This window comes from Spodoptera frugiperda, chromosome 25 (genome assembly GCF_023101765.2).
Source record: "Spodoptera frugiperda isolate SF20-4 chromosome 25, AGI-APGP_CSIRO_Sfru_2.0, whole genome shotgun sequence".
Lineage (NCBI taxonomy): Eukaryota > Metazoa > Arthropoda > Insecta > Lepidoptera > Noctuidae > Spodoptera > Spodoptera frugiperda.
The window spans coordinates 8,393,359-8,415,621 of NC_064236.1; the positions used below are offsets into that span (position 1 = coordinate 8,393,359).

At 35.8% G+C, this 22,263-nt stretch overlaps 2 protein-coding genes across 2 annotated transcripts in view; one reads left to right on the forward strand and one right to left on the reverse strand.

Moving 5' to 3' along the window:
* Nucleotides 1–3,417: 3,417 nt before the first annotated feature.
* Nucleotides 3,418–5,350, forward strand: LOC118266719 (acyl-coenzyme A thioesterase 13). The gene is made up of 4 exons (XM_035580230.2): nt 3,418–3,533; nt 4,026–4,255; nt 4,691–4,878; nt 4,960–5,350. The coding sequence occupies exons 2-4, from the start codon at nt 4,172–4,174 to the stop codon at nt 5,114–5,116; spliced, it is 429 nt and encodes a 142-aa protein (XP_035436123.1). The 5' UTR covers nt 3,418–3,533; nt 4,026–4,171; the 3' UTR covers nt 5,117–5,350.
* A 3,770-nt stretch (nt 5,351–9,120) lies between these two features.
* LOC118266710 (peroxidasin) overlaps nt 9,121–22,263 on the reverse strand; it is a 44,642-nt gene continuing 31,499 nt past the window's right edge. Inside the window, exons 3-7 of the mRNA XM_035580219.2 lie at nt 14,748–14,819; nt 14,335–14,567; nt 13,806–14,111; nt 13,450–13,722; nt 9,121–13,196 (exon numbers count right to left, since the gene is read on the reverse strand). Of these exons, the coding sequence (XP_035436112.2) occupies nt 10,348–13,196; nt 13,450–13,722; nt 13,806–14,111; nt 14,335–14,567; nt 14,748–14,819 (3,733 nt within the window). The 3' untranslated portion in view covers nt 9,121–10,347. The remainder of the gene's footprint in view (nt 13,197–13,449; nt 13,723–13,805; nt 14,112–14,334; nt 14,568–14,747; nt 14,820–22,263) is intronic.

Consider the following 22,263-nt stretch of genomic DNA (forward strand, 5'->3'; position numbering starts at 1 on the left):
ACGGTGTCGAGCTCGGCTTTTGTCGTTGCTATTATTAATAAAAAAATACTTTATCGTTCACTTGAGTACTGAATATAGTTAGTTATCTATACTTTAATGGACGCTGTCGTCAAGGAAAACGAGTTACTAGTTAGCTTCGCTTTTTGTCCTAATAAATTTTAATAATAATCCCTAGTAAGTACCAGAATTTCTTTCAAATCAGTACATAGTTCAGCTCGCCCGTTGTACATGGAGCTTTCCACGAAACCATATATACAAAATCTCACATTTTGATTTTAGAATATACACGACGTAGTCTAAGCTCACTAACAATGTCGAAATAAGAAAAAATCCAAGTTGGTTTTGAGAAACGTTCTTTGACATGTGTAAAGAACAGCTTCGAGGGATGACAACGGTCTTAACTACAGTCTGCAGACCATAGCCACGTCTTGTCCTATCCTCAAAGGATTCTAAATCCTCGAGTGAAAATATATTTCAAAGTTAGATACCACAAACGTGGAAGGGGGATCCGTTGACTTCAACGGTGCAGAAAGATTTATAAAAATTCGAACACATTTTTGATATTTTGATATTTTCTAAACCTCCGTCTTTATCGCTACAGTAGGTACGCCTCAGGAAGCAAATACCGTTCACTGGTGAGACTTGTTATTATAAAATAAATATGGAATTGGAAAAGCAAATAAAGTTATCTGCATTGCATGTAATTTATAGACGTCGCATTTGAATGATAAAAAATATAAAACTCATATCTGAAGTTACACAGACCGCAGACGCGAGTTAACGAATGCGAAAAAAAAAACAAAATTATTTGGTCAGATGGAACTGTAAACAACTCTTTAAAATTTCCCCATGTGTAAAATGATATCTTCCGCAATTTAACTTATATAACGTTACAAGTTTACAGTAAAAGTTTGTGGACATTTTTAGTATTTAAACACGACCAAACGTTTGCACTGTGAGTAAAGCTGAACTAAGTTCCTTTGACGGGACAAGTACATGAGTATGAAGTACGTTGTTTAGTTTTTATGAAGTTAAATAGAGACCTTATTAAGTGGTACCTTGGTAAGTCTACCTACATGTTTATTTCTATAAACATAGGTAGAAGACGTGCCTAATTGGTCCTATTTTCACAATCTTGAATAGCATCAATGTCCTCATCTCCTTGCATGTTACTTTGTCAACAATTTACAAACCAATACAAATGATGAGATGTTTTTTGTATTGCACAGGTGCTGTTAATCTAGGTACTGTGTACAGTGTGGGGATTTCAATGGATATGATGCTGAGATTACCTTCTTGAATCAGGCTACATTGTGAATACGAGTCCGTCTCGAGGAAATATGCCACGAGTGGTCTTGAATACGAAGTCGGTTTCTAACTAAGTACCTAAGTACAGTTTCGTTCCCAACATGCAGGCTCGCGGGAATTTAATTACCGTAAAACTGAATGAATAGAAACCAAGGTTTGAAAGAATGAACTGACAAAACTGGATTTGCTTTCAACGGTTAGGTAAAGTTGCATGTAAGCTTATTATTTTAAGTAGTGTAGTAGTTTTACTGTATATAGATACAGATATAACTACTTACCTCATAGGCGTAACCAGGGGGGAGGTTTTGGGGGTTCAAACCCTCCCCGAAAAGTTAAGATAAAATCTGTTTATTTTTTTTTCTCATGAATGAAGGAAGTTTTGTTCGTTTTACTTTCTTAAACCCCTCCCGATACTAAAACCTGGCTATGCCTATGACTTATCTACATAGAGACCCGAATTAAATATTGTCCTAAAACAATCGGTGAACTGCATTTTTCGATCTTCAACCATGTCGCCTACACAACGTGGATGTAGCCCGCCTCACCCAAGGCGAGAGAAGTAATTCGATGATTTTCCCCCCTCAATTTTTTTTTTATTGTTTATAAATAGAAGGGAAACCTTTGTTTGTGAGTGTACGTATTCCAAATGATGATATTGATTATAATAACTGTAGTGCTAGAACCAGATTTTATTTATTAAGACCAAGACCAATCAAATACCTACATTATATCGACAAAACACATTAGGTATTATCTAATGACTTTCTTTATTTTTTTGTCTGATGAAATGCCTTGTACTTCATTAAAATTTTCGTTATCGTCGATATCCTATGTCATGGGAGCGTCTACAAATTACAGAAACCTAGGTATATACCTAGGTTTCTTTAATGATAATAGAAACCTAGGTATATACCTAGGTATATACCTAGGTTTTTAGGATTAATGCCGAATCAAAAATTAGTTAATCATACAAATATTGGACTGTCTAAGATATAAGTCAGAATATCAAGCTTATCAACAATACTACACTACAACCTAGTTTGCCTGACTAAGACGATATTTTTGACGTGGTTGGGCAAATGGGCAATCTGTGCCTTCTGTCCTCCGGTTCCTCCTAGCGTCCTATTCCTTTTCTAGATGTGATGTACAGTATGTTAATTTGCTATCGCACCTATGACATGACAGAAAGTTTTGGTTTTTTATCTTGAAAAAATAATAGTTAGGTTTATAAATATAGAAGTGGTATCTTGTGACATACCTATCACTTTGCTCATAAGCAATCGATAATACTTACCGACAAAGCATTTATTTCCTATAAATAATAATTATTTTGCCTATTTTTGGCTTTATATCTTGGCTGAGCACTCCAGAGCATATTTATAAGAGAACTCGTTGCCCGGTGACCACCGCAGAGGTTTTAATGAGGGAAATTCAAGTCTTTTTTCCCTAAAAGATATTTTGTAGGTTACCCATCGTTAACAAAAAATATTTTGTATGGAATAGGGAGCAAACGTGACAGACGGATCACCTGATGGTAAGCGATCATCGCCGCCTATGGACGGGTGTCCGCAATACCAGAGGAGGCACAGGTGCGTTGCCGGCCTTTAAAAAAGGAATACGCTTTTTTTCTTGAAGGTTTAGATTGAAATCCACAATTCGCTACGTACCTACTAGTTATAATTGCCTACTTACATAATTGTAATCATACCGAGAATTATACGTAATTACATAAGCGTAGCCAGGTTTTACTGTCGGGGGGGTTCAAGAAAGTCCAGCCAAGAAATGTGTGACCAAAAAAAAACCCTTCATACATGACAAAAAAAAAACATTTGTGTAATATGTAATAAACAGATTCATAGGTAGTAATAGAGACCTTTGCCAAACAGGGGATGTACTATGCTAACTAGAAAAATAACGCTCTGTAATGTCTAGGTACGCATTTTTTTGGGTTTGAAACCCCCCCCCCCCCCCGGCTACACCTATGCCTAATTACCGGCTCGGTATCCAATTTAATACTAGGTTATAATTACCAACAGTAATTATGAGTGTTCAGTTTCAGTGTCACTACTAGCAAGTGCTTTTTAGTTGTTGTACATACGTGTAGGTGTAGGTATTTATGGTTTAAAATATTTCTGGCTATACGCCTACTCATATGAAAGTATACATAGGTACCTAATACGCTACGTGTAATAATTGTGGTTTAATTTATCCTCTATTTCTATAAGGTAGGTACCTAATATCTCTATTTTTTATACCTACGTATAACACTATATTATGTTTTAACCAATATTCGTTAAATTGTAACGATCTTTTTTTATATTGGTGATGCGCCTGCAAGGGCTGCAAGACTGTTTGATAAGTGTGTTGCATAGTTGCAAAATAACCGCTCCTTTTTATCAGGCGCTTAGGTACTAAAAATAATTTACCTAACTTTAGGAAACATATAATACTAGATAACTGCAAACAATTTATGTATTTTTTTATCTTAATACTTAGCATGTAAGAACTAGGACGGACTCAGCTTCCCGTAGCTTTTGTTTCAGCCGGATGGTACACTTTCGTAGGCTTGTGGCACTGCAGCAACTTTCTTTACGTTGTCATCACTTATTAATTTAACAGAATCTGACTATTGTATTTAAATAATCGCAAAAATTAATAAAAACGTGTATTTTGGTAAGACCTTTTATTGCCACACCAAAATTTCATTTTATTCACAGTTTGCAACATGATCATTAATGTCAATTGAGAAATGTGTCAAAGTCAAGAACAGCTGTTATCAGAATAGTTATCAAACTACAAACACTGGAGAGAATGTAAATAAAGCGAATTGTTCTTAAATGAAGACTCACAAATAATTAGCACGATGTGTACTAAAGGAGCAGCTATAGCCGAGTTATTTACGAAAGCAATTGCAACCACTAAAGGATTCGATCAAAACCTTAGAAAGGTAATTGTTTATACATACAAAATTCTTTTACCAGGTTACAATGTGTATTTTAATTTTTAGATCTAAATAAATTACCTATATCAAATTTTTGGCGTTCTGGTTTAAGATAGGTAGTAAGGTTTATTTAACTTTGATAATTTTTACAGTTTCAGACGTAGTTTCGACTAAGAGGTGACGTAATCTCGCCTATTTATTTAGGATTTCATATTTCTCTAGTTCTAAGAATGTTGAATTGCAGTCATTTAAACAACTAGTAGCCATCTGTTTTTTTTTCTAACTGGATAGTAACGGAAACTCTTTATTTTTGGAGCAATGGAATATTAAACATTTTCATATTAAAAGTTTCTAAAATAGATAATCGGTTCTCTGTAAATTTTTAGAACTGGAATATTCTTACAAGGGTTACATATTCATATTATTATTTATATTTTACAGTTGAAAGTAGTATGCTGTGACAATGGACGGATGACAACTGAATTTCAAGTGGGACCCGAACATCTGAACCAACGTGGAACACTACACGGTGGATTCATAGCACATTTAGTTGATGCCATATCCACATATGCTCTAACAACTAACGAAAAAGTAGACACAAGAGGAGTTTCAATAGAACTAAGTGTCAGGTAGAAAGAATAAATAAAAAATGAAACAATAATCTGTGGTATAGTTCCATTTTTAAAAATCACTTGTTTCTTTTTTTTCAGCTACATGAGTGCGGCCAGAGTCGGAGATAATGTTGAAGTTGAAGCTATCACAAAGAAGGTTGGAAAGAAAATTGCTTTCCTGGAAGTACTAGTGAGGAATAAAGATAAGGATCAGTTACTGGCTACCGGTAGACACACCAAATATATAGGAATATAATCTGTCTTGTAGCTAATTATTTTGTAGATACATATTTTCTTGTAGCCATAAACTTAACAGTGATTTTCTGATATGTACAAAATGTATTTTGTTTTAAATTTTTCTTTTATATCTTTTGAATAATAATTTAATTTTCTTTTCTATTCATACTGTAATTTGTGTACTTTTGTGTATTGTAGTAATAATTAAAACTATAATTTACTTGAATCAGTAGTAAAATACTTACACATGTAATTGAATGTTTCATTCTCACATCATAAAATTATAATTAATTTCAGTATCACAGATTAAAACAGGTACATGGTTACCTAAGGATTTCAAATAAAACAACACTTACATTTTTCACATTTTATTAAACACCAAGTTATACTGACACTACATTGTAACAGATTTAAAATGTGGAATATAATTTTAAGCCTGCATTACCCTGACCCCTGTGAACTTTCTCCTGGAGGCTTACTCTTGAATCTAATTCCGATCGATCCACATTGATAATTATATTATAACCTTTACTTCTCGTGAGTTGCAACACTAGCGCCACATTGCACCCGTATTGGGTGGATATTGGATGAACTAAATTGTGTTGTGCCTGGCTAAAATCCTTACTATGGTCACTATTTTAATATTATTGAGATTGGGGTTGACATTTAATAAGTTTATTGAGATTTTATTGCTTGAATTAAAATGGACATTGAGATTAGTTTCAAGAGTAAGTCTGCTGGTCAAGAGTGCCAATTTCTTAGGTTTAATATAATTCGTACCATTATAAAGGTGCTAGATTTAACATTAGACATTTTTAATTCCTTACAAGTTGTCTGTTACATACAATGCAAGTATTTATCCTACATTGAAACCATTCTGCCGAAAAGAGATAGCACCATTTGTGCAACACGATCACCTATTAGATAAATTACAATAATCAAATATACACACCTAGGAACTTGCATTTTAATTGTAAGCGTCCACAGGCCCGGATCGTACGCATCGCACGCACCGTTAGCAACGGATTTTAGTTGGCTTTGTATAGAAACTCATACAACTACCTACGTCCACTAATCCGCACCGTATAAGGACCGCATCATCGGCAATGCCTACATGCGATGTGTACTGATGACGTCATTATATAGAATGCGTACAATCCGTACGATGCGGGCCTGTGGACGCTTACCTTAAACAGACAAGATCTTACTTATGTTTCTAGACACCTTTATCTTTACCAGTCATTCTTTCTTAAGTAATATTTATTAATTAATGACTAATTCAATAATGGTAAATGCTTTAAAAGTTTCATTCAACATCTACGTCTACTCCCTACTTTAGAGGTTTTCTTATTAACCTGCTATTTCCTGGGTAAAGTTAATATCTCACTCACTCATTTGAAACATGCGATAATGATCCTTATTACCTAAAAAAATCGGTGGTTATTGTGTAGGTATTCGGTACCTACTATAAAATATTGTATTGTTGGACATCTTTATATGACGCAGGAACACGAAAGTGGCAAATAGTATCGAGTATCTACGAAACATTTTTCGTATTTTGGACTCCTGCGCAGAAGCACTAGGTACTCATCGTGAATTCACTTCTGTGGTAGTAGTATAGTGTATATGACTGTGTAATCGATTTTACTTATGATTTCATATTGAAACCAATGTCAGACTGCTAAGCGACATCTCAATTTGAGGAACAATAATTTTCTATGAATCGTAACAGCTATGTATGGCTACAGGAAATTTCCTGCATCCACAGCAACACAGCGACACATTAGCTAGGTGAGAGTTTTTACTATTAACCAATTTCAGTCGAAAATCTTTGGATTACAATTGATTTTCGACATTAGTTGTTTGTCTCTCAATAACTTGATTCACATCCAGATATTTTGGATATAGATTGAATATTAATTTCCATGGTAAATATGCCACTCATCGACAACAAGGTAAGCGACTATTCACTTGTTTCAGCAACACGTCCTACGCGTCACTTGTTGTTATAGCTGCAGCGAATTTAATAAATTCTCGCTCGAAGGCCCCGGCCCGACTAGTCCGTTGCAATGCGTCGTCGCCTCGTCGCGGCGTCATTTTCCATACATTTTTATGACTTGCCTCATTTGTCCGTTGCGTGTCGTTGCGACGCAATGCAGCGCAACGGACAAGTAGGACCGGGGCCCAAGATGATAATTAGATGATATCTTCAGCTCACGTTACAAATGAGTAAGTGGAGAATATTAACTTTGGTTTTGGAGTATCTCAGGATACAGGTTCCTACATCCCGCCAAACTGTTTATGGAGCACGTGCCAGTAATTGCGATTTGAAAACACTTCAAGTTGTTAGTTTTCAATATTTGACCGATTTAGACTTATTTATATTTATTTTACTCTTACAATCTAACTGGGAAACTGGGTAACATATTGCGGATTCCAAGTCCGTTGTGTAACAAAACCGCTTGAGCTGGTAAGTAAGTACTTAGGGAAATGCTATTATTACGTTAGGTTCAAACCCTCCCCGAAAAGTTAAGATAAAATCTGTTTATTACATACATTGAATTGATTTTTTTTCTCATGAATGAAGGAAGTTCATAAAGGAAGTTTTGTTCGTTTTACTTTCTTAAACCCCTCCCGATACCAAAACTTGGCTACGCCTATGGTTTACGGTTTGTCATAAGTACAATCTCGGTCTTGTCCAGTAATTAGCAGGTTATTAAAATCACCCCCTTTACAGACGAATCTTATCCTAAAGAACTTAATACCTCATGAAAGGATACCTTTAATACGTGTCTGATCTGAGAGTCTGAGCTTTCGATCCGCTCTTTGATATTAGCAATGAAAGGCGAATCGCACCGTAGGAAATGACTGCCTACAAGTAACTGCGATTATTAAAACCGATGGCCGATCAATGAGAGTGTGTATATAGACATACCTAAGTACGTAAATACTTTAAGGTCGAAATAAAATATCCAATTCCGACCAGAATCTTCAAAATAACAGTCAAAAGCTTAACAGTGCAGATATCTTGAATTAAGAACGGTTATTATAAACCGTTAGTACCTACGTAAATATAGGTACATAGCTATGCCTAAAAATGTCCACGTAGATGTTTTAAATAGACCGTAGCTATCAGATACCGAATCCAATAGGTGCATGGTTTGCTCAGCTGGTAAATAACACGCGTTGAATTGTTAGGTATGTATTTATAACAATATCTTCAATAACTCCAGAAGATTAGACAATTGCTCGTAGGTCTTTTTTGAAAGACACGTATTTTTAAAAGAGTTCCCTATGTGAGTAGGTGGTACACCTTTCTTCATACCTATACCGTCCCTGTTAAAAGTTCTTTAAACTTCAGGCTGTATAGAAACAAACAATTGTCTAGGTAAAGCCTTATTATCCTTGGGGCAAACTAGCCAAGTGCTTAGGACCTAGGGTGTCAGATTATGCCCTACTGTCCATAGAGTGACCGCACGGTGGCGCCAAAAAAGTTAGGTGCGCCGAAGAGATGCACCTATGAGGTGCTTGCCTAGAGTGCTCTTTAGGATTATTAGGAGATTCGCCTCTGCGTATGGGCGCCTATTATAATGAGTGTAGGTCCTAACACGGTAAATGCACTGTTGTTACTACACAAAGTACAAAATTAACACAAAATATTAGGTATTGGTGTTAATTTAGACCACGAAATCGAACATCTTTTGTGCAACACTTTTTGAAATTCATGAAAAATACACCAGTGTTTCTTACAAATTGACTCTCGAGCAGTGACAATTTATATGTATGAACTTTTGTTTTTCTTTTTTTATTTCATAAAGTGCTAATTCAAAAGTGGTTCCTTTTCATAGACAGACCCAGTGCCTGCAAGGATTTGCGTTTGTTCAATAGTCATTAGCCTTACACAGTCATGTTTTGTGTTAGGTAGCTGTTTTCTATGATAACTCACACAGGGCTTTTCCACTCTTTGATAACCCTTTATGAGGTATTAGTTAAGTTACTTAGTTGATAAAAATGTAGGCATAATTTCTTAATGATCATTAACTATTTAATCAATGATTGCTATACTTCGACCCATAAATTGTAGCTGATGGCTTGTAAAATTGTACCCACAAAAGCTTGTTTTGTAGTTATATGACTTTTTTTTTAAAAGACGACATAAAAATGAGATAGTTTTCGTCTGAATGGACGCTCACGCTTGTGGAACATTAGTTAAACTCAGTTTACATTACACAATATGGGTCGAGTTACAGTTAGTCCAATAAATATTACAACTACAGATATAATATTGATTCAAACAGTGTACGTGTTAACGCGGTTAAATATGTATTTAAAATGGTTACATGTGTTAGCTAATACTTGAATATTTTGCCTCTCAGCAAATTTTACAATCGTCAAATATCTTTTAAGTAACGACACATTTGAATTAACAGGAGTACTTTCGAATTTTCTATCCATTGTTCCTACTTATGTAGTATGCAGTAGGTAGGTCATAGTGTCGTTATTTTTAATTAAAAAATATTTAACGATTAAGTGCCCTTAAAAATAGGAATATAACATTTGTAATAACACATGTGAAACGAAATTAGTAACTAATTGTATAAATCTTGGGCTGCACAATTAATATCCAGTTATGAAAAAGTACGCAAAACAGTTAAGATTTGTTCGTTTCTAAACTAAATAAGAATTAACATAGAGGCGTACTTTGCAGCTCAGTTGCCCATCGTAGAATACCAAAAACAGAATATATCGTAACATATAAAAATAGAAAATTATTAAAAAATAAACATCATCAAAATAACATTCGTACAATACACGTAATGAATTAAACATTTCCTTACTTCTAATGCTTTTTTGTCCTTGATTTTGGCTGTTTTCGGTTATACATAGTTAGAACTTTCCTACACATTTTGTAGAAACAGGCAATAGGTACAGATTGTATTTCAGTATCTTAGTTTGTGTAGGCTTCCAATTACGTTTATAATTATCGATCATGTCAAAATTACTGAGTACAATAGATATATATCGCAAAATTAATCATATTTAACAGCAAGGGTATCAATAATTTGAAGAGAAAGAAATAAAATTAATATGGGAAGAGAAAGTTAAATTAATCTTAATTAGTTGGACCACGTATGATAGGTTTAAAGCTTTTGTGTAAAAAGATAGTAGAAACATTATAGGTGTATTTAGAATAGGCTTCTAAAATTTTAAAAACATTTCCAAAATAACAGCTTGTATGCAGATAACCATTTAATCCGCTTTGCAGGTTTCTTCCAAGTGCTCAATTCGTTTTTTCAATTTTGAGATAGTGTTCTCGATTTCATGTTGTGAATCTTCCAGGCCATCTATGCGCGCTTTATCAATTAGTATGTCATCTTCCATTTCTGTATCTCTGCGAGCTCGCCGTTTTGCCCGATCCAGCTCCCCATTATCGCCACAACTTTCACAGTCAGCCCAGTAGCGTAAGTCCATGGACGGCAAGTCCTCGCATGAAACCAAACCGTCTTGAACCTCAGGAAGAATAAATACATTTTCTCCGATAGTATCAATGTTGTCACCGTTATCGCAAAGGATGCGTGCCAAACTGGTTTCTTTTAGTTGCCGCAGTTGTTCAGGTTTGAATACGGATGGGTTTTCATACCAAAACCTATCACCGTCTCGAAGGCGTTGGAACTGTTCAACAAGCAAACATCTAAATAAAGGTCCTACTTTTCCACCTTCTACTTGATTTTCAAGGATTCCTCCCACCCATACATCAATGTTATGCACTGAACCATAGAGCTCCCTCAATTTTTCACGTACCGTTTCGTCACTAATTTCCCCTGCTAAATCGTCAAAATCGTTAACTTCTGACATGTTGCAGAATTGGCGCCATTTTGTGTATGGAGGAATACCATGATCTCGACTTCGCTGGATGTTGATAGCAGCTAAATCGAGAGCTACAGCGTGGGCGCTATAGAATAGTTTTTCAGTTAATTCAGAATTAAGGTTTTGTGTCGGAGTTTTTAGCTTAGCCGGTGTTGTGAACATGCCTCGCAGCAGAGGATCTACACCACCTTCATCTACGAGTCTCCACGGTGAGAAAAAGGCGTGGCGAAGTAAAAGATGCCCTTCCGCGATTGGTTCAAAATTTTCATCATACCGGTGTAATAGTGGATTTATCATAGAATGGCCAAACCTTAAAGCAGCAGTTGCAAACACGTTAGATACTGATGGGTTCAAATTAGGATCATATTCTTTGTATTGGCCTAGTTGGTTCATTCCTTCTTTACCCAAAATTATTGGGAGCCAATGCTCATAAGTAATGATTTGTATCTGAGCGCCTACAATCTTCCTTGCTTCTTGATATACTCGGTCACCATCCCAAAATGGATTCAAAACTTTAAGTTGAATAGCAATCCGGTTATGTTCGCGCATCCAAATGGTATGCATTGCTGCTAATCCAATTTGTTCGTTAGCCCTGATGTCACCAGCCACAAAACAATTACGGTTGCTTTCATCCAAGTTCCGTCTACAGTCCATTCCATTAATACCAACGGTAGGAAGCAGAGGCTTTCTACCTGGAAAAGTTACTCCTACCCGCAATAACCCGTTTTCATTCGTTAAGTCTCGCAGGTCTTCGGCTACAGATTTTTCAAACCCGTATACTTGAGAAGCATCAATAAAAGACGTTAGTTGATTAATTTGCTCTCGTGGCTGTAGAGTTCCGAACAGAACCGATGTCATACCGGATCCACATACTGCACTAGTTCGAATAAAGTCAATACAGCGCCGATTGGTGATCCGAGGATCATTAGGAGGCACGTCTATTGGAAAACAAGGCGCTGCATAGGCACATGTCTTCTTACAATCTACACCGTCCCATGTCTGTGAACTCACCGACGGCAGAGCATGGTCTAAATCGTGATCTAACCACTGACCCCATTGCATGACCATGTGGGTCAACTGTTGATCTTCAGATATATCCTCGGTTGTTATTATAGAAGTAGATACTAAACGAGCGCTTGGTAGTGAGAAGCCATTATATTTTATTCCTTTGTTCCATCCTACTGGTTGACTGAAGCCATTCTCGTAAATAGGAAATAGAATTCGTCTAAATCCACTTAGGGATGATCCCCATGTAGGATGAGCAAAATTGTTGCAACTACCATCGTAGCTGCGATATTTGCTATGATAGCACATATCGGAACATTCGTTTTTATCTCTATGTGCAACACAACCAGATAGGCGTGCGATTACTTCTAGATGTTGATTTGACAAGACGTTCTGGTATAAGAACGGTTCAGCTGATGTTACCTTATGACCAGCTTGAATGAAATCCCTTACTTTATCTAAAGTTCGTTCATATATTTCAGCAGCGCGAGCGACTTCTCTAGCTGGTGCATTCGGGAAACTTGTAATTCGATATAAACGACTTATATCTGTTTTAGAAGAGTTATTGTTGTTAAATAGCTCATCCATGGTTCGCTCTATAGCAAGGTCAACGTCTCTTGTCGCTTCCGTTAGTGCGATATTAACGTATTCGTCACCAGGTATAACACGGTCTTTGACAGTTAAGAAAGCTGATGCGGTATCGCGGCCGTACTCGTTGTAAACCGAGCATTCATATCTGCCTGTATCTCTTACTGTCAAATTATGCAGGATTAGGCTGCCTATTATGGTAATCGAATGTTTTCGGCTGTCATCTAAGTATGACCCATCTTTTCTCCACTCTACTGTGGCAGGAGGTTCGCTCTCAATCTCGCACGGTAACTGAACAGATGATTCTTTATAAGCATCTGTGTCCTCTGGTTTTAATATAATACGTGGTCGGATAATTTCATAATTCTCCACTGTTAGGAAAGCTGATCCTTCAACATAGCCTTCAGCATTTTCTGCTCGACAATGGTAAATACCTTCATCATCTTCAGTCACTGACAGAATGGTTAAATTTTGGTTGTTATCACTTAAAATTATATTTTCAGATAATGGCAAAAGCAAAGTATTTCTAAACCAGTTGATAAGTGGTTTTGGTACTCCTTTAGCAGTGCAAATAAATTCCACGTCGTCTCCAACTTTTACCGTTTTGTTATGTGGCTCCAGGATAAAGGTTGGCGGAACTATAACAAAATATGTATAGCATTACTTAAGTTTCAAACAAAATACTTACTATGACATCTACATGGATCATAGGGAATGGCATGACTGATATGTCTTTCTTAAAAAGAAATCCTTGTATGCATTGTAAACATTTTCTAGAACTGGACTAGTGAGAAACCACAGGCCTACGTTGACTACGTTGATTTGGAAAAAACTAATAGGGTAAAAAATAAATTATAGGATAAGTAGCAACTCAATTGTGCAAAAACTTACCCATCACTTCGAGAGCTGCCGATGCGTTAACTTTTCCTTTAATGTTTTCAACCAGACATGTGTACAAGCCTGCATCTGACTCTTGAATGTCGGCAATGAAAATGGATCCATTTGGACGTATTGAAATTCGTTCGTTTAATAAAATCCGTTCGCCATTGAACAGCCAAGCTATGTGAGGTTTGGGGTGACCATTAGCAGCACAATCAAAGTTTATAGACTCCTGGTCAAGCTTAGCAAACTGTTTTTGTGGTCTTACGGTGAATGCAGGGGCGGCTATAACAAAACAACGATTCAGTTAGTTTGAACTAGGTATGTACATTCAGTAAAATAAAGTAACCCATGTAATTTTATATTACCAGTTTCTAGATTTTCGCTGTCCCGTTTACGTTGGACGGTCATTTTGGCTGGTTTAGAGTGCACTTCACCAACTGGATTTTTGGCCATACATTCAAAATATCCTGTGTCAACGTCGCTGATATCGTGGAGCATCAGAGTCCCGTTATCCATAACCTCGTAACGGGTCCCGTCGATAGGAATTTCGTTGGAGTCTCGTAGCCAAACTATATCAGGGGTAGGATCGCCGGTGACGACACAAGTGAACATAGCTGCTTCTCCGAAATTCACCGTTATGTCTTCAGGGTCTTTCTGAATTTCAGGAATTTCTAAAATAAACGGTTTTATTATTATCAGATATTTAGAATGAGAAATTAATGTTCACTGAAGAGGCATCCATTTGATTGGTTGCCTTAAATCATCAAAACAATGTAACCTTGTGAACCTGATTGAAAAAGAGTTCACTAGAAGACTGACATTTACACTTTTTTACCTTCTCGGTCTATTTGAAATAAATTATTTTAACTTTGACTTTGAGGTTTGAATACTTACTACATTCAAAGTCCCTTTCTTCCATTATAGAAAGTGGCATTCCTGTGACTCGAGTGGGTTCGTAGCACGTAGCGTCAATGTACATTTCATTATGTTGGGCCATCATCTTTACGAGCCACAGCATCGAACAGTCACAAATAAGGGCATTACTGTCTAAACGCAGCTTCCGCAGTTTAGGCATATCCGAGAAGGAACCTGCTGGAATCCTCTTGATGTGGTTGTTGTGTAAGTACCTGAAATTAATTTGCTTTGAGAATAGGTAGTCCTAACCCTTTCTTTACATGAAGTTTTAGTACAAAATGTAAAAGTAGGTATAGAATCAAAACAATGAATCGGGTGTTTGCTCTACAGAACCAACTGTGTGTATGCGAGTCCGACTTGCACTTGGCAGGTTTTTCTAAGTAGGTACTTACAATCGTTCCAAATGTGGCAGATTGGAAAACGTTTTCGGGTCGATTTGGTGGATCTCGTTAATGTGCAAGTACCTGAAACAAAGAGAACGCTTTAGATAAATTGTAATAAAATCAAACTTCATAAGAAGTGCCTAATTCATATCACATAATTCGATATTACTACGTATTACTTAATATCTGGATTTCTCCCTGAATATTGTATGCTTTCTCCGTAAACAAAATATAATATTACAGTTCTGTTGATAAAGGATTTTTACTACTTACTACGGGATAAAGCGTTTCAAACGAGTAGACAGATCATTAGATAGTAAGCAATCGACGCTGCTCATGGATAACCGCAACACCAAAGGAGTAACAATTTTATTGCATGCCTTTTGAGGAGATTGGACTTTCAGTAACATAATTTCATTACGAATAAGCAAAAAGTAGACTATGTTTCGATTTTAAGCCGACACTACACAACCTAATCACAAACACGACATTTATTCATTTTGTTTATTTAGTTTATTTATCTATTTTTTTACACAACCTAATCACAAACATGACATTTATAGAAATAAATTGATACATACATAATTCATACATTTATAGAAATAAATTATTTCTTGATTTTTCTTTAATTTATTTATTTAATCTAGATAATAGGTACCTACGTTGCTTCCAAATGCTAATGCTGAAAGAAGGCATGTGTGTAAAATCAACACGTATTTATAGTCTGGTGTGAACTTTATACACTACTCTATTCATAGCAAAAAACCAATTACATTTAGAATTTTGTCAGCTGTGTGAAAAAGAGGTTTCAATACATTTGTTTCTGCGTGATAGATGGTGATAGGAAACCTGTCCAATCCATCAATAAATTAACACATTGGTACATGTCTGTCTACACAGGCACTAATAGTATATATTTATGTACGTAACTGCGTTTTTACTAGTCGCTATCGGAGTATCAGTATGTGGCTTTGATTTTACCAAAACCGAGGATGAATAAAAATGTCCAGTGTAGCTGATCTACGTTTTATTTTTATTTAATTATAATTTTTACAATAAATATAGGGTTATGCATATTTAATAGCAGCCAACAACCATTAAGGTTTAAACCTACTGCGTGATAATTAATGTTTCAAGTAACCCGTGACTTGTTAAGGAATAAAATGGAACTGAAGACCGAATAGCTACTGTTAACTGTTAGCACATCGATTGCATTGAAGTCTTTGTTGAATTTCGTAGACGTACAACGCTTTTTTTTAATTCAGTGCTCCGATCTAATTCGAGTAAGTAATTTGTAGATAAGAAGTCATCCCGGCTAACTTGGCACTACTTCGTACGGTACAAAGTTTGTCACAAAGGCCAAAGCTTTGACACTCATTTGAAGTTCTTACATCGACGGACTTCAAAAGAAGTACGATTATATCTAGATCTAGGACTAGAGAAAATACAGAGATAAACTCCTTTACTATATAAAAATATGGTTCACTCGTATTCTGGTTACCTAACTTATTTATTCTGATTTCAATTGTGGGAGAGTCATGCTTCGAAACGTATGGGCCGGCTCGACCGGAGTGATACAACGGCCTTACAGAAAACCGACGTGAAACAACGCTGGCGTTGTGTTTCGTTGTGTCAATCTGTCTTCCCAATCTTCCCAATCCCCGATTTCCCAACAACAACCCTTAAATTCCTAATCGAATGACTTTCTTGCAACAGAATGCTTTATTACATTTTTTTATCGTTGATCCAGTAAATACACTACAGACGAATGTTCCCATTCCTACCTTTCTCTTGACAATTTCGGATTGGTTTGCCTTAAGGTGATTGGGGAGGAGAGGAATTGGGCCTCAATCGAAACACAGAGATTGTTTCACGCCAGTGAAACCACGCCAGTGCCGTGGTATCACTTCGGTCGAAGTGAAGCAAGGCACTTATCCCACAACCAATAGATATACAGATTAAAGAATCCATTATATAATTTAAGAGAAAAAGTTAAGTACTACAACAAAGAACGTTTCGTAGATTTTCAAGTACACGATCATGGGATAAATTAAAGTAAAAGTGGTGTTTGACTTAAGTTTATGAAGCGCTTCTGTGAAAGTAAGATCTTGAAAGTCTAGCCTGTAAGTACAGGCTGTGGTATAGGTACTTGTACCTATAGGTTCCTTTCACTTGAACATCGAACCTAGATACAAACCTACTACTTTCCATACTACGAGTGAGAATTGTCAAGCTCATTATAATCGAGTACTTATCTATATTTCAGTTTTCTATCGGTACCGGTTATGTGTGAGAACATGTGTCAGATTAGTAGCTATTAGCGGAATATACTATCATACATTAAGTAGAAGTGTACATGCAGCATGTGTGTGAGTGTGTGTGAGCACACTTGTCAATTCTTCCTTCACATATCATAAGGGTCAACTAAAGGACCACACTTTTTGACAGAAACCGTACAACAGCGCCCTCTTATAAACTAAAATAAAACGTTTTTTCTTTTCCAATCTGACTAAAAAAAGAACTGAAGAACCTCTCTTACTGGATATCTCCAATCTAGGCAGATTGGAAATCGCTGTCGATCGCAGATGGTTGGTAGGCACCAAGCATGAAATTATGGCAAACCCTCTTATAGATATAGGTCCATAGTCAAGCAAAGCCCTCACTGGATTTATGTGATGACATTAAAACTTATTACCTACAAGTATCTAAAGAATTTTCATTATATCCCTCTTAATTTTATTAGGTTTAGAATAAGGTCGTATTTACTTAGCCTTGAATTATCTAGCAATATAATATTAATAATAGCTAACCTAGTAGGTAGACGACGTGATTATAAGTTCTTAATTGAACTGAATTGCCTGAACTTTGACTGCTCAGACTTACCCAACAATTAATGGCTGTCCTTACTGGTAAATATAGGTACCTACGTACATAATTGTTATTACAATTCAGTTATGTAAATATAAGAGAATTTCATTACATAAACACTACAGACAGGTCATGGGACATACAACAAAATCATGCCTGTTATTAATATTTGGAAGTTAGGTATATACTTACTGGTGAACGAAAGCCTCTGAGGTGGTTTTCTATAACATGGGTTATGTAAAACCACCTTTGCAGGCTTCTGGATGGCAGTCACCCAAAATATTCAGTTTTAAATCCCCGATCAGTGTTAATATTTACACATTTTAAACATTGTTTGAAGTTAATCTCAACCCGATGCAGGAACTCGAGCTTATTTACGGGTAATTATTTAATCACAAAATGAAAGCTCTTTCAATTTTATATTGTAAAATGTAAAACGACGAGAACAGATGTTGGTTTGCCTGCGTCATAATCGACTACAATTTTATTGAGAGACCATTATGAAATTGTCAACACTTAACCGCTCTTGCAACCAGTAATCATATAGCTACATAAATCATTGCCAGTCAACCACTAATTTTTAAATTGCATAAATGGCTGCTCACAGAGACTCACAAATTGAGAACAATTGAACATTGAACTTAATTTAAGAAACTTATCAATCATTATTGGCAGTGTAAGCTGTAGAATTAAAGAGTATTCCTGTTTTCTTTTTGGTTCATTCAAAAATAGTCCTTATTCCTTTCCAGTCTGCATCGAAAATCTGCTAATTTTAGACGTTTTACACATCCAACCTGTTCCACCACATTAGAGGTTATCTAGTTAGCTATTTCTGGAATGGAGGCTTTGGTAACAGAACCGATTCGTATTTCAACGCAATTAATGATGGAAATGCACGGTGAAAATTTTCGCACGTTACTATGAGATCATGATGGCGTGCAGTCATGTCATTGGTATTTCATAGGCATAGGTACGCTAAAATTATAATTGAGGAAGGCTGCAAAAGGACTGTTCTCTTCAAAATTCCTACAAAATCCCGAGGACTAAAGCTTTTTGTGGACGATACATAAAATATATACTTCGACATTTCACATTACACTTTTAATGTAGTTACTACACTTGCTTACATGTAAGGGCTAAAGATCTAAAACACTCGATGACATGACGTCACTTCTCATGGCTTCGACGGCAAAACGGTTCGTGTTGCGATACAAAGTCATGTCACAGAAATGCACGAACACGATGCTATCACATTTTAAGAAATAAATAAAGTTGGACGCAATGTGGCAACTCAATATCAAAATTTTAGTACAATTCGAAGAATATCGAAATAAATAAATTATTAATATGACACGGGTAACAAAAGAGCAGATAAGTGATTTAGCTTTTCGTGCAACACGTAGGGATTCGAGACACGGCACCATGCCGTTCGTAGTACAATGATAGGAGATCGTGCCATGAATTTTTACGAAACACATCCAACTTTTCCATGACTATGAGTTATATGGAACTTTGCTTTTACCTCTAAACTGGAGAGAGAGATTTTGTTTTAAATTCCTAAATCTTATCAACGCAGTTGCGCTTACAGCGGATTCCTTAATAAATCCACATTCATCTTGCGCTTCTGTCTGCAAATGTTAGCAAACTTCAAGCGCATTGGCACGCCGACGTAAACACGTTAAAACTATTATTATATTTTATAACACACATACATAGATACATATATTATGTACATAGAGATACGTAATCACATAACCAGAGCCTAGATTATTGCAGTGGCGAAAATGTTCTAGTTTTGTCTGAACGTTAAACGTGATGTTTGAATAAACAAATTCTGTATGTAGTTTATTTATGTTCAAGGTACTCAAAGAAAAATAAGTTCGTAATGTCATATGTATAAGTTCAGTACCCTTAGTACGAGTGTACTTTACTTACAACGAGACCGTAGCGTTCTGATTGGTTGGTTCATTCGCGCCGGCCAATCAGAGCGCCGAATGCGGTCTCGTTTCGATCTCGTTAAACGTAAAGTAAACTCGTCCTAGGCCCTCTGAACATTCATCACAATTCACAACATTATTTCCTGATTCCTGATAAAAAGGAAAGAATATTCATGGTATTAACTATTAAGGAGGATGTGTGCAAACAGGTGATTAATATCTGTCTACTGAAGACAGGGATCGACTTCACACAGGGGTGGATCACTATTTACGACCCTCGTATTATTTAGTACTCTCAAACATGAACACTTAACGCTGGTGTTTGGCAATTAACTAACCCCTAATAACAAAGAGAGCTGATAACTAGAATCATATTCATTTCTACCCCTCTTGGGACAAACAGTCGCGCGTGTTATTAAGTTATTTTATTATGAAATATAAACACTGTAAACACTAGTAAATAGTGTGCTCAGAGCGCACAAACAAAGCTTCAAAGGAAAATGAGTATTTAATAGAGCACTGCTTCGTAGGTAAACTGGCAGAATACTTGTGCAGACGTACTTACGTACACACCTACATTTACATTGAGTTTTACTTTGAACTATTCATTAAGTCAAATCTTGTTCCAAGATGCTGGCATGCATAGTGTAGAAGCTATAGGAGTATACAGGCACCGTTTCATTGGCACAGGCCACTGGACTATCTAATGCATTATGGTGTTCTGTTCCAAAGGGCCAGGCCAACCGTAACTAATTAAGTTACAACTTAATTGAAATAGCATTACTGGATGAATACTCAAACATGCAACAAAGAGTTCCCTTGTTCGCGTGAACATGCTGATATATGATACTATATTACATATTTGCTTATCGAAAATAAATTGTATAAAAACAATCGTTGCATGTTCATATTGGATATATTGAAATAAAAACATTGGCCCCGACCCGATGATTATTTCTGTAATGTAAATAAAATACAATAGTCTCGTTTCGAATAAAAATAATGTAAACTGTAGTTTGTTTTTGCATCCACGTGGTACTTAATTGTTTAAAAAGTGATTATTATTTTGAGTTATTTGCGTACCTGCGGCGTGATATGTTTGGAACTGTTCCCAATTATGATTGATTGTTTTAACGCATATGAGCACAATATGAGCATAATATCAACATAGATAATATGCTTATGACATTGCACACTGCACCACGCAGCCGGGACAAGACGCTCGAATATTTACTACCTAACTGTGCTAAAATATTTATGGGTCCACACTACTCGTAAACTGCTCTACTTTAGACTTTCATTCATATATTATCGTACGTTTTTTTTATTGAAAACGGAATATTATTTACATAATTCCGATAACTGAACGGTTTATTACCAGCGTGGCTGTTAACGACTTGGGAATCACAAATTTAGACAACAATAAATATGTTATGGTGTTGTAAAACGTTACTAGAATTATTTAATTGTCGGGACGAAATCTCGATACTTAATATTCTGTGTTGGCATTGTGCCCACTCAATCTGTACTTACCTAATCAATTGTATGGTCTATGGACGCTGCCTTTTGGGCGGCCGCAGTGCCATAGCAACTAGCAAGTTTAACAATCGCTTGAGATTGTCAATCATATTAATGTGCTGATCACTTTACCATTAAACTCTGCACGGCATATGATCAACCTGACATGAACAAGTTTAAAAATATTTCACAGTCAGACAATTAGAAATTCTTAATTAACAAAATGAAATTATTAAAAATGTACGTTTTAATTCTCAATCAGTACTAAAATATACGATTGACACATGACTCAAAGAGCATATTCAATAATTCAGTTACATTTAATATGCATCAGAGAAAAATTTAAATGAAAAGCCATTTTATTCACATTATGAGTTTAAAATCAGGACTGTATCAAAATAGAAAACTAAAACTACGATGAAAAGTCCATACAATTCTCAAGAATGAGGATGTCTGCTAATTATTATTTAGAGGACAATTAAACAATCTGGTTGTTGTTAGGCCGCGTTGTATTAGTAAAGATCCTTTAGTAAACAGGACTTGGTGACCTATTTGCTCTTAAATTAATTTATTTCTAAGAAAAACGTAGTTATCGCGGCATTTGTGTGAACTAAATGAGGAAAATGGGTCATTGTTACAGTTACTGTGCGTTTGCGATAAACTTGCCAACTGTTCTTCGTCGTAATAATTATAGTTACTAATTATATGAATCTGCCTACTTATGAGTATAGTTAAAATTTTAGGGATTGAAACTAAAATAATAACGAAACCTGTATATACTTTTTAACCACTTGTCTGTCGGTATATGAGATTATTACTTAATAAAAAACACATTGTGTCTCGCATTTATCTGTGTTCTGACATATAATGGATTAAAACTATTTTAGGTACATACCGGGGAACAGTGATATTTGATCAAAATAAGTTACACAAACAACTGAATGAAACGAGTTAGACAATCAAAATTCTTCAACGTAGGTACGCATTCATTCATAAAATGTTGCGTCCATTGGCAGTTTTTTTGCTGCATTGCTTTGTCAAAATCGCCCTGCACAAAGTTGAAATCTAAAAGTTTGAGCAAAAGGATAGACTGGAATGAAATACGGACAGACTATCATATTTGTTACAACACGAGTGTAACAGTAATTCGTAAATTGAAACTTTACTCAAAATAGTATCATGGCTTTTATCAACTCCTACGT

Excerpts from the sequence above, each read along its gene's own strand:
- LOC118266719 (XM_035580230.2), top strand. The coding sequence starts at position 4,172 with ATGTGTACTAAAGGAGCAGCTATAGCCGAGTTATTTACGAAAGCAATT. Across the intron at positions 4,256-4,690 it reads TCGATCAAAACCTTAGAAAG|TTGAAAGTAGTATGCTGTGA; the intron begins GTAATTGTTTAT and ends TATATTTTACAG. Across the intron at positions 4,879-4,959 it reads TCAATAGAACTAAGTGTCAG|CTACATGAGTGCGGCCAGAG; the intron begins GTAGAAAGAATA and ends CTTTTTTTTCAG.